The 17,944-nt window shown below is 39.3% G+C and overlaps 2 protein-coding genes across 7 annotated transcripts; both read left to right on the forward strand.

Annotated features, from left to right (window-relative positions):
- Positions 1 to 2,081: 2,081 nt before the first annotated feature.
- Positions 2,082 to 2,725, forward strand: LOC131322549 (uncharacterized). Its single transcript, XM_058353910.1, has one exon. The coding sequence runs from the start codon at positions 2,173 to 2,175 to the stop codon at positions 2,389 to 2,391; it is 219 nt and encodes a 72-aa protein (XP_058209893.1). The 5' UTR covers positions 2,082 to 2,172; the 3' UTR covers positions 2,392 to 2,725.
- Positions 2,726 to 3,510: 785 nt separating this feature from the next.
- Positions 3,511 to 11,812, forward strand: LOC131322516 (squamosa promoter-binding-like protein 3). Of its 6 annotated transcripts, XM_058353878.1 has the most exons (7): positions 4,329 to 4,635; positions 4,779 to 4,887; positions 5,104 to 5,757; positions 6,262 to 6,395; positions 6,729 to 6,977; positions 9,165 to 9,559; positions 11,582 to 11,812. In XM_058353878.1, the coding sequence occupies exons 3-6, from the start codon at positions 5,177 to 5,179 to the stop codon at positions 9,509 to 9,511; spliced, it is 1,311 nt and encodes a 436-aa protein (XP_058209861.1). In that variant the 5' UTR covers positions 4,329 to 4,635; positions 4,779 to 4,887; positions 5,104 to 5,176; the 3' UTR covers positions 9,512 to 9,559; positions 11,582 to 11,812. The 6 variants fall into 6 exon arrangements, with proteins under 6 accessions (XP_058209886.1, XP_058209878.1, XP_058209869.1 ...); XM_058353886.1 differs by lacking the exon at positions 11,582 to 11,812 and adding an exon at positions 10,090 to 10,226 and having other exon boundaries at positions 4,322 to 4,887; XM_058353870.1 differs by having other exon boundaries at positions 4,328 to 4,882; positions 5,097 to 5,757.
- The last annotated feature ends 6,132 nt before the right edge of the window (positions 11,813 to 17,944 follow it).

A 17,944-nucleotide genomic window follows, 5' to 3' on the forward strand; every position in this document is an offset into this window, starting at 1 on the left:
AAATAATGTACTTATGAAAGTAATTTTTTTTTTGCATCGTTTAAAAAATCTTTTAAACAAGATCCATATTGCATATTTTTATATTTCAATAAATTCATTATTTTTAAGCTTAAAATTTTTTTAAAAAAATACTTATTTAAACATAAGTACTTTTTTTTTTAGATCCTGGAACGGAGCTTGTATACTCATTTTCAAAAAAACTACACGCACAACCATTGTGTTGGTTGTGCAACTAATTCTGGCCATCCAAATGTGTTTTGGACGGTCTGGATTAAAAATAATCTATTATCGGTCATAGTTCATTCATGACCGGTCATAAATGAAATGAACATTGACCATTAATTACTGCCATGAACGGTCAAATATTGGTTGTGTAAAGCGTTTTGCAGAACGGTTGTGATTAATTTTTTATTCATTTTTCTGTGGAAAAGACCACCTGAAAGACTTACAAGGGTCATCTGGAGATACAGACAAAAAGAAAGTACCCACAAGGCTTGGGTAGCGACAGTAACCACACTACAGTACCGATCAGAAACAAACAAATCGGAGCTACCACATCCACCCACCAAAGGAATTTACTCCTACTTCACTACGGAGCCAAGCACGAATTCATGGTCCAGGGAACTTGTCTGAGAGGCGGGCCAGTTTGTTCGCATCTCGAATGATTTCAATGATCTGAACTTAACACCAGGTAAAAGCTTGTTTTTAAATGTTGGAGGAAAATGCTAGGAAAAGATTATTACTTCTACTTTCGGGGCAAGTCCGCTCACAAAACATTTAACACAACAATTGACACTCAATCTCAATCTTTGCTTTGGACGGCTGAGATTAGATCCCAGTTCTCAACTCACGTGCTCCAAACCCAGACGTCGACCTCTATGCGCTCTCTCTCTCTCTCTCCCTCTCTCAAAGTCGACCTCTGCCCGTTCAGAGATCCGGCGACCAATAGAAGCCCTAAACACCGGAGAACGAAAGAACAAACCAACGAAACTTTTATTCTCGGAGTCCAAACCAGCCTCGAAAGCTTTTCCGGCGAGATAATTTAAAGCAGATACTTCAAGCCGTTAACAGAGGAAAACGAGACTAACAGTTGTATATGCACTTAACTTGTGCATGTTTATTAGAGATGAAATAGTTCAAATCCAGATTTCGATAGCGTCTCGATTTGTAGAAGATAAAAATATATAAAAACTCGAATGTAACATTTTCATGTAGATTACGGCACAATTTTTAAATGCACTCAAACATTTTTTTTGAGAAATTAAAAGATCTCATTGACTTCTACTAATTAGCAGCAAAAAATTGTGAATTTTTATTGTGAAAAAATGAATTGCTTTTAAGTTCTCATATTGCTGGTGCTGGACAATCTTTATGGGAGCGAACCATATTGAAAGTAAACATAGCATATTATTGGTAAATGAAATGTCTCAACTAGCCTCAAGGAAGTCCGATTGGTTAGTGGGTTTGATCTCCACAATTGACCAGGTTTCGATTCAAGGGGTAAGAACGCAAGAAAGAAATTTCTTTCGGGGATTAGTTGAGATTCGTGTAAGCCAGCTCAAACACCTCTTGACCGTCGAAAAAAAAGTCCCAACTTTTCACATGCTCAGAGGTGCTAGAGGTATAGCAAAAGCTGTACAAACAGCTTGCACATATCCATTTTAGACCCGATTTGGGTTCCACAAAGATAATCGGAGTCGCTCATTTTGTTCAAAATTTATTTTTTAGGCCAAATTTTGATAGATGATTTGTAAATATCCTTACCGATATCGGATTGAGAATTCTGAAGCAAAGTTGAATGATTTGTAAATATCCTTACCGATATCGAATTGAGATGATTTTTTATAAAAACCCTAAAAAAACATATTTTGAACAACATAAACGAGTCCGATCATTTTTTTGGGACCCAAATCAGGTCCAAAATGGATCTGTGCAAGCTATTTGTACAGCTTTTGCTGTACTCATGTCATTTCTGTCACATGCTCCTGTAGGGTGTGCTGTGTGATTTCAAAACATTTTTTGGGTGTGAAGTGTGATTCCACTCGAATAGAGGGGGATATTTGTGAACTTCACCCAAATAGAATTGAGGCCTAAAAAACTCAAGTTAAGGAAACGGTCGGAGCCCTAAACGAGAATCAGTGGTCGAAGGAGGAGGAGGAGGAGAAATACACGATGCCAAAACGAGCGAGCGCGGGCCGGAATCGGAACGAGTCGCTGTTGACTCGGTCCGTCACCTCGGTCTTCACCTTCGTTCGGTTCGCCGAATTCGAGATCCTTTTCGTTCTGTTCTTCCTCATCGCTTTCATCGTCTTCAAAGATCTCACAGCCAGGCCCGAGTACAATCAGATCCTCGTGAAGAAGCCGGGTGGCCCTGATTGGTGGCCTTACTAGACAGGTTTACGGAGAAACATGAAGGATTGTTGGATCAAAAAGCATATCTGAAGAACAAGAATCCATGTGAAATTTGGGGGCATTTCTGGGTTTGTAAAATGATTCGAGGATAATACCTGATTCCCTTTTTTGTTCTCTTTTTTCTTTTTCTTTTTTGTTGCTTGTTAGTTTGGTTTGATAGCTTCTATGGTTGGCATAGCTTCGGATTTGGATCAATTGTATTCTGGGGGTTATGTCCTTCAGATGTTGTATTTCTTGTTTGGGCTTTCAAACGAATTCGTTCTTGTTATGGAAAAACATTCGTACTAATAAGAAAAATGAAGGATTAGATGAAGATTTACCTTTGTCGGTGTCGAGCAGATCTAATGTACTTCCCTAATCGTTGTGGTTGGGCCAAAATAAAGTGGTTTACAAACTTTGAACTATTTCCCTTTCTGCTTGTAGTTGGAGTTTTGCCTAAACTAATGTCTCCGGACCTACTGGTTTCGTTTTCCTCACATATTATCTTAACCTAATTCGTCGTTCTCGCACGCGTGCTACCCTAAGCAACAAAATTCGAGTGCGGGTGCGCGAGCACGAAAGTGTCTTCGGAAAACATCCCAAACTACTGAAATTGGTGAGAGCGAGGATTTGAGAGCGCGAGTGTAAGGCAAGGATTGGGAGCAGGAGCGAGGGCATTATCAAGGATTATGTGATTTGAGTTCCAGCGCTTGAGGTTCGAACCTGAAAGCTTCAGGTATATTTTACAGCTGTAAGCCGGCCCTGCTTTGAACCCTTTCTCCGCTCTAAAAAATTATAGATTGGACACACAACTGCGCCCAAGTGTGTGCGCTTGTGCCGTCAGCAATGCTGTGATAATATCAGCTCACAACTTGACATTTAACTACTGGCCCCTGTAATTTTTCTAGGACAATGTTTAGATGCATGCTGGTAAAACTTGATAGACCCAGATGGCAATGAGTAATTGTTTCAGATAACTAATTGCTGGTCTTGTCTGTCTTGTCATATTTGAAATCCTATCAAGTGTTATTTCTCTCAGCATGTGTGCAGAAAGCTGGGAAAGAAGTACTTTTTTGTCTTCTTTCCAATAGCAAGGCCCAGGCTGATCCTCTCCAATTTTCATCCACCCGGCTTCTGCAGTTTTGGGTGTGCAAGTGCCCCTCAAATCCTCTGTACCCAAAAAATGCGTGTTCCTGTGTATTTTCGGCCATCGAAGCAAGTGAGAATCTTGAGATGTGAGGATTTTATGCGTTTCAAAGGCAAAAAAGGCAATGCAACACCGTTACAGGCATTGTCAGTTGTAGAAGATTTGAACTCTTGGACCTAACTAATCTGTAAGAACTGGGGGTGTCTATCTTTTGAAGTGGACCAAACTAGTCCATAGAAAGTGGGGTTCACATCTCCGCTTGCGGACATCGGTCTATGTTTCAGTTGCATTGTGCAAGCAACAGACAGATACACGGTTAATGATGGTGTGAAAGTGGAGCCGTTAAATTATTTACATTCATTTTTTACTTGGAAAAGGTTTAGCTAGGGTTCAATTCAGACGTGATTTGGGTGATATTTATCGGTGGACCTTGAAGTGTAGATTCATTTCGAGGAAACTTAGAATCTGACGCGTGTATGTTTGCACCACCTACTCTCAGCTGTCACATTGAAGAAAGGAGCCTGTTTTTTACTCATGAGATTCAATTATTGTTGAAAGGGAAGTAGCCTGTTTGATCACTTGCAGCTAGAAGGTGATGGCACTTGAAAGTGCCTGCTTTAATGCTCGTTCAACAACCAGACCGAAGAGAGAGTTATTATTTATGACTGAAGACACTCATTGCCAGAATGGAGTAATATCTCTCCACAAATTATTGGAGAGAGAGAGAGAGAGAGAGAGAGAGAGAGAGGGTTGTAATGATTGTCAGTCATATTATTAGATTTTGAGGAGGTAAAATCAACTACCTATGACTGAAAGGTCATTAATTTTTTTCAGGACAGTTACTCAGTTTTTTCTTGTTTTTTTTTGTTTTCGGTCAGCCAGTTTTTTCTTGTTGACAGGTGATAAGAGGGAGTAGTGACAGTTTGTGCAAATTTAACAGTACAATTTGCTATAACTGGTTTGATTCTGGAGTGTTTTAGTGCTTGGGGAAATGGTGGTGGTGGTTTGGGCAATGGGTGGCAGGACCACAAACCACCGGAGTGTATATGCTGAGCTTGTTCTGTCCCGGCCAAAAAGGAAACCAGAAGGAAACCCACGTGGGCTTTGACAGATTGAGTTACACTGATGTGTTTGATAGGAAGGGAGCTTAAATTGCTGAGATACTAATGAGTTTAATCTCCTAAGTGACAATACTAATTTTTAGACACCAACGGGCCTTTTTATCTGCCTCTGTTGTTAGTGGTTTGCACAGGTCTCTTCAAGGTTTAGGGAACACTGAAGCTTGTTGATATCTTCCTCACCGAGCTCTCTGAAACAGCGATCTCAGGTTTTAATTTTGTTAAGGTATGGTCGTCGCGCTTACACTATGACCTTCTTGCTAAACATGTTTATCAACTGCTTGTATCATTATTCTGGTCTTTTTAAGTTCAGTATCTATTGTGTTGCTTTTAGTTTCCTCATATTATGATTCTCGATCTGTGTCTTTTCGGCATCGCTTGCATTGTTTTGGTTCCCTCATATAATGGATGTATTAGCTTTTGAAACTTAAATTATGCATCATCCAGTGCTGAATAGAGAAGTTTGGTAGCACAATCTGTAGAGGGTATCTGAATTTTCATTTATGAGATTCCTCTAGCAATGGACTGGACCTCAAAAACTCCCTCAGAGTGGGACTGGGAGAATCTTTGTATGTCTAATGGAAAGACAATTGAAATTCCAAAACATGTACAACTTTCAAGCCATGAGATTGAGGGAGAGGGAGATGGAAATGAATTTCTTTATTCGTCGGCGGATTCTTCATTGAAGGAAGGAGTGGAGACTTTCAGCACTGTTGATGGGTTGCCCATAGATTGTTGTCAGAAGGTAGTATTTTCTGAGAATTTTCCGGCATTGGGGGATTCTATAAGCAGTGGTGGTCCAATGATTGGTTTGAAGCTTGGTAAGCGGACGTATTTTGAGGACATGTGTGCTTCCGCTAGCTCATCGAAGACCGCTGCACCTATTTCCATAATTCCTACATCAAGTGCTGCTACAGCAAGGAGATCTAGGGTGCCTAACCATGGTGCACAGGCCCCGCATTGCCAAGTTGAGGGATGCCACCTTGACCTCAAGTCAGCTAAAGAGTACCACCGTCGACATAGAATTTGCGAAAGCCATTCCAAAAGTCCAAGGGTCGTTGTAGCCGGGGTGGAGCGCAGGTTTTGCCAGCAGTGCAGCAGGCAAGTTCTTCTTGTGGAACTGTTACTAGAATTTTATTTGTTAGTAATTAACGTAGCCCATCCACTAGTTTGCCTAGGAGCACCTCCACTGTCTCGGCAAATCCCTTGCTGTAGCCAAAATTCGACAGAAATGAGCAAAAGTGCAGCTTCAGTGGGAAAAATCCCTTGCAAAAAATTTTCCAGGGCCATTTCTTGTACCAAATTTGGCTTCAAGTTTTGGTTTTGGCAAGCTTGCCACGTTAGTTAATGGTTGTTAGTCAAAGGTAGTGTGGATGTTGCAAAATACTAGCATTCACCAATCGACCAGAGATGCTGCTGTACATTTCAAATGCCACTTTTGTTTTGTTTTTGTTTTCGACACTGTAGTAGGCAAAATAGGGTTGTGGCTATGGCAAAGTGGCAATGACCGCTGGAGATGCTCCAAGTCATCAATATCTGGAAGGGTTTTTTTTTTTTTCCCCCCTTTGAGGATGTTGACATATTTACTTGGTTAGCAATATAAAGGTTCCATAACCTGTCGGAGTTTGATGACAAGAAGCGGAGCTGTCGAAGGCGGCTCTCTGATCACAATGCACGACGCCGCAGGCCACGTCAGGAGGCGATCCAGTTCAACTCCATGAGAGCTTCATCATTAAACGGTGGGTTTTTGACACTCAAAATTTCTAACACTTTTTTTCATATTGAACACAACTGCATATGCATATTTATCTTTCTCTTTACCCATCATTTTTACCTGGGGAAATTGTGTTTTACACCTTGCATATCTATTTGTTCATTTACGGATATGTGGTTACTGGTTAGTATGTTCCTTATTTCTCTCGTAGTTTTTAATTGTAGCTGAACATTGTACTTGCTCTTTTAGAAGCACTTCCATACTCTTAATAATCAATTTGACAAGCATAATTGGCCTTCTTTCCAACAATTTGACACGCATAACGCGTCATTTCCCTTTGTTTTTTGGACCTGAACAGATGGGAGACACCAGATGAACCATCTGTTAAACAGGGTCCCCTCTCCTGTTTCACCCTGCACATGGCAAAATGGTTGCAACTTTAAGATTGAACAATCCAGATATTCTCTGAATAGACCTGCAAAACATGCAGGCATGTATAGGGAGACATATTTGTCCAGTGATAAGCTGCCCAATTACACTTCTATGGAATGCCTTGATTCAGAGATCTATTCTTTCCAGAGCACAACACCTCGGGTCCTTAATCACGGTAGGTTTTCTTTTCTTAGTTAGATGTGTACTGGACTAATTATAAGAAAATTTTCTATGTGACATTATAATTGCAAGTAGAATTTATACACATCAAATGTGGATGTGCATTGCATCAACAATGAAAGGCTAGTTTTTGGACGTCATCTCACAGACAGAAATCACATGAAATCAGAACTCACACATCTCATTGGATGGAAAAAAGATAATCATAGTGAAAGCACAAGGCTGGAGTGACTTTTTCTTTGGCCCTGACTTGGGGTTGGACTTGTGTTTGCACTCTGAATAGGAGTGGTCTTATTGGATTTGGATTATGAAACTTCAATTTCCATATGTCAACCACGAGTATAGGAGCACATTTTATTATGTTTGGTGATAATCCAAAATCAGATTTTTTTTTTCATCCGTCTGTTAGGGGATGATAAGCATTGTTGTTGTAATTCAGTTGCCCACAACTTCCTCAGAGGTTAGAAATATGTGCCTTCGGAACAACATATAGTCTAACCACTTCTTGAAAGAATAGAGTTTCTCTGTAGTCATTTCTGAGGTCTTGAAATGCACAATCTAAGAGAAAAAAATTCAACCAACAAAATAGATTTTAGATCCCTTGTTGTCGGAGGCTGGCCCAAAACAATATCTATACTAACTTCGATTCGTCAAATGATGTGGTAGAGGCCTTCATTCTGTCATTGCCATTTGGAAACTGACATGTGTGGCCCCTATCAAATTGCAACACAGATCTTGTCTTTTTTTTTTTTTTTGATAAGCAACACAGATCTTGTCTTAGAGCTGACCCGTAGTCCCTTTCTTCCACCAAATCCCTTTGAATCAAGTAATACCAAAGAATGGAGTATTCTAGCAAGAAACAACAGCTAGACCCAAATCTAATTCACCAAGATGTGCTAGTTTCCAAATCCAAGAGGAGTAGCTGAATTTGTTTGCCACCATCTTTGAATATAAGGAAAAAGCATTGTTGCCAGCCTTTTCGCACATACAACAGCTAAAATATCAGTAGCCTCCAAACCTTCACAGCCCTAGTTGGTTTGGAGCTCTCAGCTCAATGCACGGGTCCTCTATAGAAAACTGCATTTTCTTCTGCAAAAGTCCCCTTGCTCTGCAGATCAGCCTCCTTGTATCTAAATATGAGACTTTTCCAACAAAAGACCCCTCCTCCAGGAAAATACTCTCTATAGCAGCCAAAAACGTTTCATAAGTTACAAAACAACCAAAATACCCAAAGCACGCACAATATGCTTAGTAGCTTTCTCTAGCCATCAGAACAAGAAATGACAGTAAAACACTCCCCACGGCCCAAGGGGTTGGAACGTGGCATAGTGTCAAGGACCGGGACTTTGGGGTTTGCTCTCTTCTAGGTCTCAAGTTCGAAACCTACTAGGTGCTACGAACTTTTGTGGAGTCAGTCCATAAGGGGCTTTGTCCTGGTTGTAACTTGGCCCCCGCTAGTAAACTAGTAAGTATTGGTCTCCCAGAGATTAGCCGAGGTGCGCTGGCCCGGTCACCCTGTGTTATCGTAAAATATAAAGAAAAAGACAGAAATGATAACTTTGTCTGCTTATATCATATTGACATGGTTTGCATGTAGCAGTATAAAGCTAGTAATATCTTTACTAACTTACGAAATGGTTCTGCAAAAGTTAGCAGGGCTTCAACCCCATAAAATCAGTAAAGTACCTTTGTTCAATAGTAACCTATTTGAGTTCACTTTTGATCGAGCTTGATTCATGGATACTCGAGCTTGACAGTAGTAGGGTTTGAGCTTGACTCCTTTTGTAATCAAATTGGTACACATGATTTTCAAACGAGCCCGGCTTCGAGTTGTAAGCAACTTGATTTGTTTGCAATTTAACTATTTAAGTAATCCTCTTTTTGCCACTTACAACTGTGGCGCCCCATTTTGTCTCTTGGTCAAAACCTTGGGAAAAAAAAGGTGTGGTTCTTGTAATCAAGTCTTTCCCTTCTGTTGTTGCATTCATTTTTGTCCACAATTTAGTACTTATTGCATGATTGAGGGGGAAATGAGCTTAAATCAACATGAAGACTGAAGAGACACAAAATGAAAAAGGAAAATTGTTCTTGTTTGAGAAATTAATAAGCTCACCTAGAGGACGATTAGTTCTGGCTGCCCCAGCCCGTGTTGCTGTCTTATGTTGATTAATTTTTTTTACAGATTTAGCGCCGTCTGCCGGTCGTTCTAACTTGGACGTAGCAACAGATCTTCGTCATGCTCACTCTCTTCTGTCAACCAATTCCTGGGGTTCGAATGAGCCTGAACCCACTTCACTGGGGCAGTTCATTCAGGTAAACCAAAGAAGTGGATCCCAGCCAATGATACATGCAGAGCCACAAAATGCGGCACTTGCTTCATCGCAGCACATGAGACCGGAGGAACCAACTGCCATGTCCCGTCTGCATTCATTGGATTTGCATAGTAACGGGAATAACCAGTTCCAAGAGTTTCAGTTCTTCAAAACACCTTACGAGTCTGGCTGCTTCTATTCTAATCAGATCAACTGATATTTGGGGCAAATCCAGCCATTCCAGTGTCTAAAGCTGCTTGTTATGGTCAGTGAACCCCTCTTTCTATTCATCCTCAGAAACTTCCATCCCAAATGCAAAATAAAACGTATATTAATTGCATTGGTAGTGTTCCTAATCTCATATTATAATGTACGCATCTGTGAGTTTTTATTGCATTTACGCATGTTGTGAGTGGACGGTCCTCCAAGTTACCATTTGTAGCTTGACTTCGAAGTGTGTGGGAATACTAATTGGGCATTATTTGGTAAATGTCTTGGACCTGAAACAAATGTACTTGAATGTTAACTTGAATCATCGCACATGCTGGTTTTGTGAATATGACAATGACGGTGGAAATCTGTTGAACAGGTGGCCACATCATTATGGTTATCTGATGAATCAGGCATTTTGCATGAACTGAGAAATTGGATCATATTGCAATGAAGAATATTGGTAGTAAAAAAATTCTAGAAGTGTGGCATGTTGATGCACTTTTCTTTATCCACCTAAATGACGTACGTTTTTCCCTGGCTTTGTTATCAAAGGATGTAACATAGACTTTGTCATGATTTTAGAGATGTCAAACTCGAGATCACTTGTCCATCCATGGAGACGCCTCTGGGCTATATCCAAGAAATTTGGCGATTTAGAGAGTCTATTTGGCACACGTCTTAACTCCCCCAGCATGTGCGGTTCGGTCGGTGCGGGGGTTGTGCGGTTCGGTCGGTGCGGGGGTTATAGTGAGATGAGAAGCTCTAGTGACAAGACATAGACTTGAAGACCTGGCCCGTTAGACTGCCATGTCCTTGCTATAAGAATTTTGAAGGCATCCAACCCTGAACCGATTATCCATAGGTGGAGAGGCCCTAGACTACACGGAACTAGCTTGGGTGGCCACAGGCACTGCAACCATCACCTCCACCACAGTGAGTCCCTCCACCACCAAGAGTGGCGCAATGAAGGTGGTTCCTCACTTTGTTCATAGCATGTGCTTGAACGTCCAATCCTTTGAGGCACAGTGAGCGTGTCACCCCCACCACCTCCACTGCGAGCGGCCCAACTCTTCCTCAGCGGCCTGGGAGACCTGTAGAATCAGAAGATTTCGAATGTACAGAAATCGGACAAATGTGTATAGAACTTATCTTTTTTCACATTTCTAACTAAAGACAGTTTGATACGTTTAGAGGTAGAGTCGATATGTATCTCTGATCACTACACGATAGTTAGAAGATGCGAAATTCTATACCATCAACATATGCAATACATTATGAAATTTTATATCGGGTGTAAGTATTGTTTCAAGTTATAAATGTATCTTATGATGCCCTATACCTAAGAAGCACCGACCCTTAACAGGTGACGTATCCATATCCGACATGTGTTAGATACTGACACTCCTCGGACATGTGTCCGATACTCATTTTTCGTGCTTAATCAGAAAATAAAAATTTCAATTTGGACACATGTTCGACACTCTTCTTGCAATGTGTCTGACACTTCTTTGTTGTCTAGGAGAGAAAAAATAAATACGTGATCCTTCCTAGATACTCGCTAACATGTGACTTATCAAAAATTGTGGAATTTGACATTTGAGTAAGAAATATACAAGGTTGGAAAACATCATAATTGTTGTGACCACTCATAAATTAACTTAAAATACTTGGAGAATTTTTATTAAAGATTTCTTGAGAGATCCTAGCCATGCCATTGCCAAATATTTTAAGCATTTCTGAGTTCAATATCAATCAAGATTTTCCGTAAGTTAATGTATGTTATTTGTTATTTAAGTTGGGAGGAAAACTTATGGTGATAATATACTGACACACATATTTGTATATACGTCTATATCAAGATATTTGTATCGTACCCCACATGTTGGTGTCCTGAATTTTACGTGTCTATATCCGTGTCCATCATATCATATCCGTGTCCATGTCCTTATTTGCGCTTCATAGCCCTATTGCCTGATATGTTTCATAGAATGAAAATAATCGTCCTTCCATGTATCCCGTTTTGACAACCTTGGATGTATTTGTCTTCTTTTTTTGTATTTCTCTCCATACATAGGTTCTTGTAGCAGTTTTGACCAAGCTGAAATCTAATCAGGCAAATGTTCAGGAGGGGATACAGGTGTTTCAGATTACGGCTATCACCAGTTTTTCCAACTGTTTTCTTTCCAGTAGATTTCTCTTGGTTGTTTAACGACAAATGTTTTTCCCTTGACATCACGACTTGTTCGGACTCGTGAATGTACACAAACCATTTCTTTTCAGACAATGTGATTACATTCTTGCTTCACTTATCAGCTTTGGAGTTACAGGTTGGGTTTTAGCCCGGACAATTCAAGTTGGGACTCTCATTTCCTATCCAAGGAAAGAAAAAAAGGATTGGTCCTGAGAACTGTCGTGAAAAGGATCGGTCCTGACAAATGTCGGAATTATAGAGGTATATATACACATACATGTGTGCATCCACGGATATGTACATGCATGTGGGTAATGTTGTTGCACTCTCTCTTTATTCACTTGCACTATATGTTTTGGATTTTATGTAAAATTACAAATTTGTCTTGTCATGTGTGGAAAATTGGTTAGGAATGATTAAATTAGAGGTTAGTTTTGAAATTTCACGTAGCTTAGGGGAAAAAAAGAGCGCAAGTAGATAAAAACGAGGGAGTAATTAATTTCACATATATTTACGTGCTTGGAAAAATGAGAAAATTAGATAATATTACAGCATTAAAAACAGGGGACAAGCGATGTAAAATAGTGGTACAACGAATTTAAGAAGCAATACAAAGAAAAACCTTGCTCCCTTGCGCACCTAACAAATGACAAAAATCGAAGAAAATACTGGTTGAAAGAAATAATAATATGTTCTTTTGTCTTCTTCTTTTTTTCTATTTTATGAACTTTGGCTCATTTTCACGCACTTTAATGGAGGGTGTGGAAAGATTTGAAATTTCACAAATCAGCGATTTAGATAAATCTCACTAATGTGAAGAAAAACCAACAAACTTTGAGTATTTCTTTCCAGTTATTTGATTTAACCGATTACTTTTGAATTTGGTTAATTTGCTCATCAATATTGCATTTTTACTCATATTAACAAGAGTGAAACGTAGTACAGCATTTTTCATAAAAATTCAATGAAAAATTAAATATTAGTTGCACTAAAGTAACAAAATAGAGGATAAAATGTAAAAATCGAAGATTCAAAGTACATGAACAAATCTTTAACAGAATCATTTGGTTAGGTGTTAAGCGATTGTCTGCGATTTTAACCAAATGCATAAATTTCACTAACTTTTCTACCAGCAAAACCAGTGTACTTTTGGTAATCGAAGTAAAGAGTTAATTGCCGAATACGGTACACCAAGAGATGGTGGTTGCTGATTAGAAGTCAAGTAGCCGGAGATTAGTTGGTCGCTCTCTCACTCTTTCTCTATTTTGGAGACTCAAAAATATATATTCTATTCAAAAGATAATTTTGGAGAATCAACAAATCCAACCAAATTCTTCATTTTTCACCTCCAAAACTCTCCCCCAATTCTTCTCTATTTATTGTTCGATATTGTTTTTTTTTTGTCCTCCTTTCATTAGATGCATGTTTTTTTCCTTTCTCATTTCAACTCAGTATTCAAACCAATACAATGATAGGATAGTGTAAATGAGAAAAAATAATATTATGAGTTCAAATAGTTTGAATTTACATTTGATGTTATTTCAAAATGCATTTAATATTCAAAAATGATACAAGTACCGACCGGGGGGAGAGAAAACATACCGCCGGCAGGCCGTCTCCGGCCACTGGACGGCCATCCGAGCAGTCCAAAAATTCTATAAAAAAAACCCGATGGGGCCTACGCAAGAATCAATGGCATCTGAGGTGTGTAGGATGCTTGATCCGAGTACCCCTTTTCGTGTATATATGTATACACGTGTATATACACGAAAAATGGGTCCTCGGATCAAGCACCCTACACACCTCGGATGCCGTTGATTTCCGCGTAGGCCCCATCGGGTTTCTTTTTATAGAATTTTTGGACGGCTCGGAGCGGCTGAGCCTGTGGCCGGAGACGGCCCGCCGGCGGCCGTTGGTACGTTTCTCTCCCCCCTCAATCAGTACATATAGGGTCTTTAATATTAGACTCATTTTGAAGGTATTATTATTGTCTTTCCAATAATATCAATTTTGTAGAAAAATGATGCGTAATGTAAAAGTTATATGTAATTGACAAAATTCTAGCAAAAAAGTAAATAGAATATTAGTGAAGGAGGGAAATGGAGATGGGTCTCCATTTGGGAGGTGATCCTCCAAATATGGAGAATGAAAATTGAGTCTCCAAAATGAAGACCCCAAATGTAGATGGATTTAAGGGCATGAATTCTCCAAAATGGGGATGGGTTGAAGATGCTCTCAGATGTTCTTCCTCGTGCTCTACTCGTCGCTTTACTCTAGAGAGAGAAAGGATTAGGTTGGGATGGGTATTAGGTTATTATACGTGGGAAAGTGTGAGTTTTTTTTTAATCCGCTGGGAAAGTGGAAGTTGAGTCGAAAGTCGACACATACATATAATCTGTGCACAGATTTTATTATGGAGCCTATCACGGGTCCCACACAAATCATCTGAGTCGTTCATTAAATGTAAAACATTTTTTCAAGGGTCCCCGTAAAAAATAAGCTCAATCCAATACTTATAGATGTTTCATCCAACCATCGAACTTTTCATTCAGATTTTCGGATCATGAAAAGTTATATAATTGGATCGAGCACCTATAGGTATCGGATTGAGATTATTTTTTACGGGAACCCTTGAAAAAATGTTTTACATTTAATGAACGACTCGGATAATTTGTGTGGGACCCATGGTGGACCTCACAATAAAATCTGTGTATAATCTGTACACAAATTGCTGTGTGTAGCACAGTTCATCGACATATTTGGTTCGAAACCCACGCCCAACTTCAGGCCGCAAAATTTATGTATGGATTCTCCTAAAAAGAAGGAAGGAAAGGTGACCCCTAAGTGCCGATGCCTTTACTGAATCCGCCCATGGATGATGATGTGATAAATGGGATAAAGAAAGGATGAGTGTTTGAATGGGGAATAAGGCTCCGTTTCGAAAATCTTCTTAAAAAATAAGTACTTATTTTGCCACTTTTTATTCAAAAATAAGAAGGGTCATTCCACAAAACCCAAATAAAAAGTTCCTTTCACATTTTTAAACTCAAAAATCATGTAAATGAAAAAAAAATCAATTCTTTTTGCACTGTATTAAATATCTCAATGAGATCTATCAAACAAGATCCATAGTGATAGAAAAATTATTTGCGTAAACACATGATTTTTGAGCTTGAAGTTGCCTTATACAAAAAATAAGACTGTTGCTATGATAATGGCGCCGGCGGAGGGAAATCGTACCGCCGGCCGCGCCGGGCCGTCTCCGGCCACCGGACGGCCGATCCCAGCCGTCCAAAAATTCTTAAAAAAAAAATCGAGGGGGTGATTGCGGGAATCAACGGCATCCGAGGTGTGTAGGGTGATTGATCCGAGCACCCCTTTTTCGTGTACTATATGTGATGATCATATATACACGGAAAAGGGGTGCTCGGATCAAGCACCCTACACACCTCGGATGCCGTTGAATCTCGCGTTGGCCCCCTCGGTTTTTTTTTATAGAATTTTTGGACGGCTCAGATCGGCCGTCCGGTGGCCGGAGATGGCCCGGCGCAGCCGCTGATACAATTTCCCTCTCCGGCGCCCATTGGTTCCTATATAAATTCTGAAAAATAAGCACCTCCTTCTTATTTTTTGGGGAACAAGCCTTCTTATTCAACAAAAAATAAGTTCTTATTTGGGTTGTGGAACACAGCCTAATTATCTCTTAGGTGTTGTTCTACTTAACTTTTAGTCAAATAAGTTGGTTTTGTCTTTATTTGAATTTTTTTCGCATTTGTTAGTTTTGTGTCAATTTTCGTAACTTATTGAGTTGTCTCGACGAGAGGAATCGAAACAGTATAATTTTTTTACTTTTACCCAATATTTAGAAAAATAACCACTTTTTGGCTAAAAAACCAACTTTTTTGACTTTTTTTGTTGTTGCTAAAAAGTGTTATTTTTCAAAATATCTGGATAAAAGTAATTTTTTTTTTAATTTCTTTCGTCGAGACAAATCAATAAATCACAAAAGTTTAGATCTAAATAAATAAATGCGAAAAAAAATTAAATAAAAAACAAAAAAATGCGAAAAATTAGACGGAACGGAGTCCTAAAAATGCATGAGTATCCTTTAACTCCGTGAAAAAAAAAATCCTTGAACTCAACTTTGCGTCATGCTTCTCCTTAGAGCAACTCCAACAAGCTATGCATAGAGCATAAAGGAGAGCATGGAGCTATTTAGCTTTCAAAAAGTACTTCAAAAGCTTGTACCTCCAAAAGCACTGTACAGTACATACATAAGAGCAAGTTTATCGGAACAACTAAACAACCTTTTTTTAGTTATTTTACCTATTTAAGTCTCCAAAATAGGTCTGCAGAATAGGTAAAAGGGGCTGTAAAATGCATTTATAAACAGTGCGTCGCTATCTTTACCAAAGCTACTGTTCACGCTGCTGCAATTTTTTATTCTTTTTCCTCCTCCTGTTCACGCTGCTGCAATTTTTTATTCTTTTTTCCTCCTCCTCCTCCCCTCTCTCTCTTTCTTTCTCTCTTATTTAAAAAGAGTGAAAAATCTATATTTTAATAGGTGTTAGGTAAAATAGATAGTGTTGGTGTAGTTGTGAAAGAAAAAATTGATAGGTAAAATAGAATTGTGTACTATTCACAAGGTAGTTTAGCTAATTATTGGTGTACTTGCTCTAAGGCACTATTTCCACTGACAAAACCACAAAAAAAAAAAAAAAACCGCATTGTATCATTTCGTTTCAGTAACAAAAAATAATAAAAACTTAACGCATTTTATCAACTGATTTTCCCTAACAATTTTTTTTTACCAACTAACAACTTTTTATCTCACATACCCGGCAAAAACTTTTTTATTACTAAAAACAATTTAACATTTGTCAACAACTTATTCACTACCAGAAATACCTAACAACTTTTCAACTACAAATTAAAATCTACAAATTTTTTACTACCTAAAACACCCCTAGTGTTAGAGATTGTCTACTTCAAGATAAAATTATCAAGGGTTTTTTTAACCAAGTTTTCTGTTTTCAAACTTTGTATTGTTTGGTCTCACACACACTCGGAAAAAGCCATCGTATTGTTCCGTTTCAGGAACTAAAATGAAAAAAAATAAAAAAAAAATAATGTGAACAAAATATGATTAGTTGTTGCGGCATCCAAGATTTCAAAAAATTATTCAATGCTTCTGATACATTGCCGGATCAAGGGATAGTGCTGTGTCGATGCCCCCATCTCAGTCGTCCGTTTAGCAATTCAACGCTCCAAATTTCATTTCAGCAATGAATGACTTGGATGCTACACGGTGCCCCCGACACAACACCTCCCCCGGTTCTACATTGCCACACATATGGTCTTTCAGGTCTCCACCATCACACGTTGATGCGGTACGTGGTCCCATGCAAATTACACCGAAGATTTCATATCAGGCTTGAAATAAAAGCTCGGGCCCCGATCTCAATTCAGGCCAACACCGGGCCTCCAGGCCCACTCTCATGTTGCTCTGTTGCTTGTGTGGAAAAAAATCTAATTTGAATTTTAAAAAGGAAATCCAACCGTCACATGTTTTTGCGGGGGTCGAGGGTAAGTGTATGAATTCCACGTGAATAACACCAAACATTTTATATCGGGCTTGAAATAAAGTTCGGGCCCGGGCCGACACCGGGCCTTCAGACCCGCTCTCATGCTGTTTTGTTGCTTGTGTGGAAAAAAATCTAATCTGAATTTTAAAAAGGAAATCCAACCATCACATGTTTTTGCGGGGATCGAGAGTAAGTGTATGAATTCCACGTGAATAACACCAAACATTTCATATCGGACTTGAAATAAAGTTTGGGCCCGGGCCGACATCGGGCCTCTAGGCCCACTCTCATGCTGTTCTGATGCCTGTGTGGAAAAAAATCTAATTTGAATTTTAAAAAGGAAATCCAAACATCACATGTTTTAGCGGGGTTGAGAGTAAGTGTATGAATTCCACGTGAATTACACCAAACATTTCATATCGGGTTTGAAATAAAGTTCGGGCCTCCAGGCCCACTCTCACGCTGTTCTGTTGATTATGTGGAAAAATATTCTAACCGGAATTTTTAAAAAAGAAATCCAACCGTCACATGTTTTTGCGGGGGTCGAGAGTAAGTGTATGAATTCCACGTGAATTACACCAGACATTTCATATCGGGCTTGAAATTCAAGTTCGGGCCCGGGCCGACACCGGGCCTCCAGGCCCACTCTCATGCTGTACTG

Source organism: Rhododendron vialii, chromosome 1a (assembly GCF_030253575.1).
Source record: "Rhododendron vialii isolate Sample 1 chromosome 1a, ASM3025357v1".
Taxonomy (NCBI): domain Eukaryota; kingdom Viridiplantae; phylum Streptophyta; class Magnoliopsida; order Ericales; family Ericaceae; genus Rhododendron; species Rhododendron vialii.

Coding starts and splice junctions, on each gene's coding strand:
- LOC131322549 (XM_058353910.1), top strand. CDS start 2,173: ATGCCAAAACGAGCGAGCGCGGGCCGGAATCGGAACGAGTCGCTGTTG.
- LOC131322516 (XM_058353886.1), top strand. CDS start 5,177: ATGGACTGGACCTCAAAAACTCCCTCAGAGTGGGACTGGGAGAATCTT. Junction 6,396..6,728: donor GAGAGCTTCATCATTAAACG/GTGGGTTTTTGA, acceptor GGACCTGAACAG/ATGGGAGACACCAGATGAAC. Junction 6,978..9,164: donor ACCTCGGGTCCTTAATCACG/GTAGGTTTTCTT, acceptor TTTTTTTTACAG/ATTTAGCGCCGTCTGCCGGT.